Here is a 9,644-nt window from a genome sequence, read left to right on the forward strand (position 1 = left end):
AATCTAGGAGCTACACCAACTAAACAGGAGATGGACTTTGGATAAGGCCAACGTTGATTGTGATGTTACCTTCCCACCGATTTCCGATTATAAAATAACATATTTTTGTTACAATTTGTAATAACATTTGAGTATTACTCTTTTGACTATTTCAATGTCGTACGGAAAGAGTAATATTTGGTCCACTAAGTGCTATACCAACACAGTCCGCTGTTATTTGCTTCTGTGGGTGTGGGATGGTTTTTAAGTTCAGTGGTATTGGGCTCGTTTATTTCTTGAGAAAATTACGTAACTACGCACTTTAATATAATTGTCGGGTTGTTGACAAAAGAAAAAAGTTTAATAGTTGTGCATATAATTTAGAGGAAGTGGGGTAGGTTATATATAATACAAATGCGACTTTATTTCTCTCTATACTACATTTTTAACACTTCTATCCCTTGACATATTTCTCCTTCAATTATGGTTGCTATGAATCATAACTACATCGCCATTAGCTCTTTTCCTTTTGCCTAATTACCAATTAGCAATAGAGATTCCACCTAACCCTAAATATAAAGTAAAATCATTGTGGGGGCCTGTGTAATTCCACAAAGCCATAGATTTACAGCACTAAACTTTTTTGTTGCCTTTCCTACTCAACAAAAGCTAAAGGTCTATTTGCCCCAGAAAAAAAGAAAAAAAAAAGCTAAAGGTCTATATCTAAACGATGGAAAAACCAAAACCAATTCTCCAGCGTCTCGAAAAATAATGCGTTAATATTATGGTGTTACTATATGAAGTAATTATAGAAAAAATAATATATTAGTCGCTCATTTAAACAGCACCTGATCTTCATTAACTGGGAAAATATAATACTAACGTAAAATATGAACAGAATAATGTTTTATTTCTAAAATATAAAATTCTTTTTGATTATTTAGGTAAATGTCAGACATGACATGATTTCCATTAGGTTTGCCTAATATTTGGATTTGAAGTTCCATCTTCTTCGATAATTGATACAAGACTGAAGCAAGCAACACCAAATAGTAAAAGTTCTTTTGCTATATACGATCATCCATCACTTTCTCTAACAAACCATATGTTATAATGGATATCTACCACTCACTCACACGTCGCCTTTTCTTAAATAGGGTTTGTATTTTTCTGTTCATTCAAAGACATTAATATGCATATAATAACATCTTGGAAATTTTATATTCCGACAGAGACAAATCTATATGTCAGATTCTCTGTGTTTTACGATATGATTGTTTTCTAGCTATTTGTAGAACCTATGAGAATCTTTATAGCACATTTTTTCTATATACTCCTTAGTCCTTACCTGATAGTTTGAAACTTTTCCATGGATTAAGACTTGTGGTTTATATAAAATGATACTTGAGATGCTTTTTTAAATGGAACTTTAAAGCTAAACAAAAATTATTTATCTTAAATATATATACTTCAGCACAGCCATTTATTTATCCTCTACAACAATTTATCTGTAGCACCTAAAATCTAGTGAGTAAAATTTCAAGAATTGATATATCGCTATAGTCAATTAACAAAGGTAAACAAAAATTATATTAAGATTATATAGAATTAGTAAAAACTAGTCATCCTATTCGGAGCTGCTAGTTCAACCCGTAAATCTTTCTGACCAAGGGAGCCGTAGAGGTGCAAAAAAAAAAACGATCATCCTTAGATCAGGAAAAGTAAAATAAATAAATCGAGGCTTAACGTTTACTAGATGTGGGGCGCATGCAAATTTTGCAAAAGCTATGTGTTTCTGTTGTAGTAATAATATAGCAATAGACACGTCTAGAACATATCTGAAATAAATGGCGTCTCGAGGAACGATGAAAATTATAATAGCAATAATGTTACGAGACATCAGTCCCAACAAACAATACTATATGATATTCAAAGGAGAGAATCATCTGGATCCCTGAAAAATCTTCAAACAGTTTGTAACTTAGCTCATACCACAAGGACAATCCCTGAAAGTTTTTATACCAATATGAAAGATCTAAAACCAATAGTACGAGCTCTGGAAGATCCTCTTAACAGTATGAAGATTAGCTCAAAGATCGATCAATAAAATTGCAGGCTCAGCAGGTGGTAGAAGAAATGACTTTTTTACCCATAGAAAAGAAGTTACATGATGGATCAATAAACCAAACATATATTTACAGTAGACTACAAACCAGAGAACAATAAAAGATCCTAACAAAAGTCTCAGAATATCATAAGTTTCTCTCCACAAAGATGAGAATTTCCCTAAACTCAAACCTCTCAGCTACTTTTTTATTTGCTCCTCTTTATAATGTATAATACCTCATTTGACCGTTTGGTCATCACCGTGAAGTTTCAAATATGTGGTACTGTGAATCTTTCTACCAGTCCCTTCTCCATGTTTGCACCGTAATATCCAAATGTCCATAAGTATGGTTCTTGTTGGAAATGGAAAGTTGAAAGAGCTTCAATGGCAGAGGGCTTCTCCGTATGCTACCCATTGTTTGAAGCTATCAGTAAAATCATCGTAAATCTTTGTGGATGGTTCGCCTTCCATAGGTTCTTTTCCCTGCCAAAGGAAGTAAATGTGGTCAAGTTTCAAGTGAGTAGCCAAATGACAATATATGCACTCAAATAATCTGAGAGCAGAGTGATAAGTGGTATGTATGATACAAAGTTTTAAGCCGAGCGCTATAAACATTGTAAAAGATGGGAGTCAACAGAACCATCCATTTATGATAGGTTCAGCTATTTTTGGATATACTCTGCTTGTTAAAATCCTCTACTATAGCATCTGCTTCCGTCTGAGTTGGTTTAAAACTAAGTTTTTATTCTAATTTTGGCCAACGGTTCATCCAAGTTTCAGAGAAGATATCATTAAGAGACGAGCTAGAACTCAGAATCAAGTACAACAAACTCTAACTGCATTAAACTAGATAGGGAGATATGCAGAATATAATTTGGAAGGTACTGACCTTCCTGCTGCTTGATCCGTTCTCGCTTATAGCAGGCGTTGACTGTTTTACTTCACTGATGATATTCTCTGATGATGACACTTCCGCGGTTGAATAGCTTGTGAGCGGTGACGGCCTACCAAAAGAGCAATGCATATTCAAAAAATTGTTTGTCGTTCATAAGAAATAGGCTTTTACTGCTATTTTGGTCATCAACGGAGAAAAAACCCTTCATAGATGGATACTTGGAATCTTATGATAACATTTTTGGAAGAAACATAATCAGCAGGATTTTAAGAACGATGGCCAATATGATGCTCTAGATATATAACACTTTAAGCTTCTAGTTATATGTGATCTGGTTACTCCATTGACTGCTTAAAAACGTAGTACATCGATTTCTTTATATGCACATTACTTTTACCTGTACAACTGATCGTTTTCGCATAGATTTTCCGAAGAGGAAAGCCACTCGACATCAACAAAATTTGAGACACTAGACATGTCTTCCTGCTCGGACAAGTAATAGGAGCTACTACCATTATGTTGAATCTTCTTCGCATCTCCAAAAAAATGTGTGCTAGGCATTGACGGAGTACACCTACAGAAGATATTACAACTGAAGTTTCAGACCAACAAGAGATACAAGTAAAGATATAATATGGATGGAATTGGCATGCACAATAGAGCTGCACCAAGCAAAATCATAATGCATACACAGAATAGACACTTAAGCTAAAGGAAACAGCAGTACATATTTTATTTAGCTATAAGCAGAAGAAAATGTAAGAAAGACTTTAAACAAACCTCGATAATGATACATCCCCAGCAGCTGGCATATCTGGTGATGACTCTGAAGTTACATGATTCACTTGGCGTGAAGACACGAAGCCTTTATGTGATATGCTTTCATGCTTGCTACTCATTGCGGACATCGGTGTGCGACTTTCATGCAGAATATTACCATCCGATAAGCACCTCTTCACAAGAAACCTGGAAAACATGGTATTAGGCTATGATCATAGATACAGCGAAAGTCAAAATATTTTTGTTCATTCTAAAGTCAATAATAGAAATGGAATATTCATCTACTAAAAAGAAAGCAAATTCATAAACAAATAATTAAAGTTCGATGCAGTTGACAAATCAATCCTAGTTTCCCCCTTGACTCCTTAAGTCTAATATAACACAAGCTCATTCCTCCTTATGTCCAAATCATATGATCATTCCATACGGTTAGTCACAAAAGTTTCATAGGATGGAAACTAGAAGTTACGGCGGCGAATGCCAATCCATGAAGCCTATTTGTTTCAAAGTTCGTATACAAAATGCATTGCAAGTAGGTCTACCAGATCTCGTATAACTCCTATAATCGGTGGAAGATGAACATCAAGTTTTATATGCATATGCCTACATGGCTGCAGTCACAGAGACCTACCTTTCATCTTCCTCTATGCTTATCTCTCCATTTTGTCCATTAGAGCGGAAATCCGAACGCAACTCCCAAATCGCCTGCCTCCCGTTTTCAGGCTGGAATGTACCAAGAAATCTGCATAGAAACAGTCACAAAAGCCCAATGAATTTCTGTAAGACTCTGACAAATCATTGCGTAACATGCATATATGATAGAGAGTGACAGAGAGAAGCGTACATATTAATGGCGTCTTGTTTATCCGCATCCATATATGCATTATTATAATAACGTTGCAGGGTTCTCAAGAACTCTTGTGACTGGGTTGCTGCTCTCCACTGGCCTCTTCTCTCACTGAAAACCTATTTCACACCACAAATTCTAGGAATCAACCAAGTGTATCCAAACAATAGAGAACATAAGGTTAACTTGAGTCAGTTGCAGAAGAACCGAGCATCATTATTCAGTGATACCAAAAAGAAGAGATTACAGAATGAAATTTAACACTAGTCTAAAGTCCGATATCCTTTCACGAATAATAAAGGGTCCAATTGTCATTGAGATATAACATAGATGACATATAAAATAATTCACCTAAAATAAGACTTGTATTGGATATCAAAGATCAAGATCAGAAAATAGACCAGATTCAGTAAAATTCTTTAGACCAATATCCTTGCAAATGATATCAAATGGTCCAAAAATTCATCTCATGAAGCCAGTCACAAAAAAAATCTCAAGTGGGGCTAAATACGATAAACTTTGTTCATAATAAACAGCCTAGAATTTAGTGTCAACTGTCTCCAGCAGAAGATTTTATAGTATAAGACAGTTCCCTGAATATAAAATAGGCTGAACCGATGATATGTCAGGATAGACCGGAAAAAGAAAGAAAAGAAGAAAAGAAATTACCTTATTGTGGGCAGCAGATCCACCATATTGGTAAGCTAGCGTATCTCCCATTCTTTCATATAACCCCATTAAAGCACTAGACAAACGATCATCAAGTTCTATTGTTGGAACATCTCTAATTCCCAGAGCATGGAGCTGCTGTCCTAGAGCAGCCCAACCATATGCATATTGAGCAACATTTGTACGATCAAGACAATCTATGCAATTGGTCCTCAGCACGCCCCTCTGAAGCATGCCAGGCTTATCATAATCGCCATTAGCAACATTCTTACTTGGGGGAAGATTCTTCTCTAGGGAATCATATTCCCCACTATCATCATCAGAGCTATTATGTGTAGACATGTCGGCACTGCAATATAAAGGTATAAGTACTGAAATAGTTAGTATATAGCTGCAAAAAAACAAAACTTTTCAGATAGAATTATTTTAAACACCATCATTTTCCACCAAGTTATAGGTTAACGCTATCACCGAGTTTCAGATAGTAACACAAACTACGGATAGTTGATGAAAGTCAACAAGTTACCACATCCGACAAGGTTCATCTTTAAATCGATCACGAAATATAATATACGTCGGATATGATGAACAAGTAAGTTCCAGGAGCTCAAGTAAGAACACTTACTCAGAAGAAGACAAGCTCATACCACCATCGAGCTTCATTGCTGGGGTAACTTGATAATAAAAGAAACCTGTTAGCATCAAAGCACATGCAGCCACTTTGCCAAGAAGTGCCAAGACATTTGCTGTTTTGCTGAAATGAAGACAGAGAAAAGAGAAAATTTATGTATAACTACTCATAATTAGAAGCAGAAATTTAAAGTATACCTCTGGAAATGTTTGTGCAAGTCCCAATGAAGGAATCTTATACGATTTTCTTCAGGCAGATCTTTGTTTATAAAGTCAATTGCATTGGCAAACTCTGCCCGGAGAATCGACTCCCTGGGTCTCCTCTCTTTTGTCTATTGATTGTCAAGGGCAACAGGAAAAATCAATGGAATGTTTGAGGTGTGAAAGTATCTAAATGATAATGCAGACACAATAGTTCCTTTCATTGATATTTTATCTAGATTAAGGTGCAAGAAGACGCATCACTTGCCAATACAAAAAGTACCTAGGCTGAAATGCTTAAGGCATGAAAGATAATAAGAACGTTAAAACAAGCAAAATTAGGCAACTCACCTTGATCAAGTTCAGAATAATGATGGGGATTCCATATCGCTCCACAAGGTTTTCAAAGTGAAGTCTAGTTGCCTCATAGTTCAGGTCCCTTTTTGACACTGCATTTGACATTGAGGTATTCAAACACACAAAGAAGAGAGAGAGAGAGAGAGAGAGAGAGAGAGAGAGAGAAGGGACAAGGCAGTATAATTAGTATGAAAATACTCACATACAATATCCGGTTTAAGAATCATCCGTGAGGTTTCCTGTGACCAGAACAGAGGAATTGAGCCACGGTTCTGCACAACAGAACTTATTTGCATGGGGCTGTCTTCAGGAACGTCCTCAGACACTATCTGCTCTGTTTCGACATCATTAGCGACATTGCCACTTTCGTTTATTCCTCGTTTCAAGTACCTAAAATCAGAAGGCGTTTAGGAGAAACAAAGCATAATAACTAACTCAAGTAAAGGTGTATACTTTAATTCTCATCATGCTGGAACGAACCCAAGAGATGGAGAAATATTGAACAGTGCTTGCACATGTATTCTAATGTGATTAACAATCTGGGCTTTATTTGAAACGGTTTCAAGTTACAACTACTGTTTAGAATACAGAGCGAGTAATTAAAATCATGTTAGACCACAGAGCAGCAAACTCGGGAGTGATGAAATCTGATACCTGGTTCCAGCGTTATGGCGGGAACGCCTAGCAATAAGAGTGAGTTTGAAATTCCGTCCAGCTTCAGAAAGAGTTGTCTACATGCACAACAAACGAAGGTTCAACCCATTAAGCTAAACAGTACTGTGAAACTACAAGTTATTTGAAAATAAAGATGCCAGTGTTTCATAGCTGTATCTGAAATAGCACATCCAAGTATATAAAAATGGAAAGAAATAAAAATTGCATGTGAGACAGAATGCCTTTTTACGAAAAAAAACGACTGCTGCTGTGAGAAAGAAAAGAATACGTGTATTTGCTCCCAGAAACTTTCTATTCTTACCTGCTTAAAGAAACCATACACCAATGCTACAGTCCACACGGTATTCCGAAGATGATGTCGAATTCCCCGAGTCAAGAACTCGTTCCACACAAACATTTTCTTATAGAGAGTACCACCACTCTCATGGTCGCACACATTCTTCTGGAAACTTCGCATTATATTGTAAGAATAGCTGAAAAAGAAGTCTTTCGTAAGGTCCACCATACTCAGCAGCCTCTTGTACCTGTTTAACAACAAGTGAGAAACACCAGATAAAGATACGCAAAGTTCATAAGAAAGGTAGAAGGGTATAATAACTAAACACATGCACTCTCTCTTTTCACCAAACAGAACTTTCTTCAAAAATGAGCTTGGAACAAACAAACAAAAAGGGTAAAATCTAGTAAAAAGATATATCAAAATACCTGTTCTCGTCTCTTGAATTTGCAATGTTTGAAAGCACGCTAGAATGCTGCAATGAAATCATCTCACTCTTTGACACTTCATACACCCGGTGACCACAAATTTCACCGATCTCTCTTCTTTCAGTAATAACCAGCATGTAATATGGTCCCAAAAACTTAATGAATCCTGAGACCACACAAAAAGGAAAGAAGAAAAAAAAAACAAATGGTGAGAACAAGCTGTAAAAAGCAAAAGCCATCTACTCTCCTGTAAACATAACTTGAGACACAAAAAAGACACATACCAATGATGCCATAACAGACAGCAACACGTTTCAGTCCGCCTGTGGCCTTGTTTCCTTCGTGTATCCGCTTTAGCAACTCGTAGCACTCTTTTTTGGTATAAGCAGTAGAGTCCTCACTGACATTAAGCTCAGACGCATCAAGACGGTCTATCTTGAGTACTCTATGGACTCCACTACCATTCCAACCAATCATATAGAAATTCTGGAAAAAAAAACATGTTAGTAAAATGATCTAAAAGGGAACCAGTAATACAAATGATCCTTGGGATTCAAAAGGTGGAAGCTTTACTTACGGAATGAGTCTGGAAGAGCTTGAACTCTTGCATACAGCCATGAAGGGAAGATGATCCAGAGGAGGATGAGCCTCCTCCATTCTCCATTGATGAGGATGAAGTCGTCATAGCTGATTCCCAAATTAACTCGTTTCCTTTCGACAGTGACCTTTTGACTTACAGATCTAAGCCAAAGCCGCCGGAACAAACAATCTCTCTCGCCGGAACATTCACCAATTTCGAACTTTCTCAGAGGAGAAAGAAAGAGAAAGAAACAAACAAACCAAATCAAACCTTGGGACTTACAAACAATCTAGCAGCAGAGACGCAGATTCTCTACTGAGATTCTTCTGCTGCTCTCGAATCTAAAATAAAAAAATGCGAGCTTTTTTTTCAAGGGATATAGGTAAGGCAGCTCCGATCAATGAGATCGCCAGCTCGAAAATCTCAAAAGAAAAACGAAGAAGGAAGCTCAGATTCGGAGAATTAAGAGATTTAGACGAAGAATTGTACAAGAGAAAGGGGTTTTTATGATGTAGAGAGGGAGAGATCAGAGAGATGATGATGATGATATGATTCAGCTCTGTCTTGTGTTCTCTTTTGTTTCGGTCGAGAGAAGGAAGGAGAAGATTGGATCGAGAAACAAAGAGCCGACGCATACCACAATTTTCTATTTTTTATTTTTTATTTTTATTTTATATAGGGGATTTACGGGAAAAAAAAAAAAGAAAGAAGAAATAATAGTCTCGTGACAATGATTTATACTTACAGCTGTCTGGACACTAATGGAATAGCTGCACTTTCTACAACTTCTTACTCTTTCTTCTTTTTCAACTGTAAATAAATCAATTATCTACAGATGAACGCCTCAATTTTAGCAAAATTATAAAAAGAAGGTAACCAAAAACATGTTTAGCTTATCAGGGAAAATGCTGACGCCAACACGAAATTGAATAATAATACTATATTCAGTGATGGTAATTGGTAGATAGGGGCATGCAATGCAAACACTCCTCCTGACCCATTAAACCTTTTGAGACAGTAACGATTACTATCTCTCTCTCTTTTTTTATGTTTTAATTTTTTTGTGCTTACCGTGTTTGCGTGTTAGCTTATACAGTAAAATAAGATTATTCAAGAACCCCATCGAAGATTACCATAAATATCCTTATATATTAATCGAAAAACATTTTGTAGCCACGTGTCATTATTGAAAATGAATTATTAAAAAAATAGATTGGTC

At 36.3% G+C, this 9,644-nt stretch overlaps 1 protein-coding gene across 1 annotated transcript; it reads right to left on the reverse strand.

Moving 5' to 3' along the window:
* Positions 1-2,104: 2,104 nt before the first annotated feature.
* On the reverse strand, positions 2,105-9,124 carry LOC106434923 (phosphoinositide phosphatase SAC4). Its single transcript, XM_048770790.1, has 16 exons — positions 8,423-9,124; positions 8,130-8,331; positions 7,846-8,011; positions 7,442-7,664; positions 7,120-7,196; positions 6,668-6,855; positions 6,460-6,557; positions 6,106-6,239; positions 5,903-6,031; positions 5,278-5,626; positions 4,606-4,727; positions 4,393-4,503; positions 3,762-3,947; positions 3,379-3,555; positions 2,976-3,090; positions 2,105-2,569 (listed from the first exon to the last, which is right to left on the reverse strand). The coding sequence occupies exons 1-16, from the start codon at positions 8,528-8,530 to the stop codon at positions 2,468-2,470; spliced, it is 2,487 nt and encodes an 828-aa protein (XP_048626747.1). The 5' UTR covers positions 8,531-9,124; the 3' UTR covers positions 2,105-2,467.
* Between the last annotated feature and the right edge of the window lie 520 nt (positions 9,125-9,644).

This window comes from Brassica napus (genome assembly GCF_020379485.1).
Source record: "Brassica napus cultivar Da-Ae chromosome C3 unlocalized genomic scaffold, Da-Ae chrC03_Random_37, whole genome shotgun sequence".
NCBI lineage: Eukaryota > Viridiplantae > Streptophyta > Magnoliopsida > Brassicales > Brassicaceae > Brassica > Brassica napus.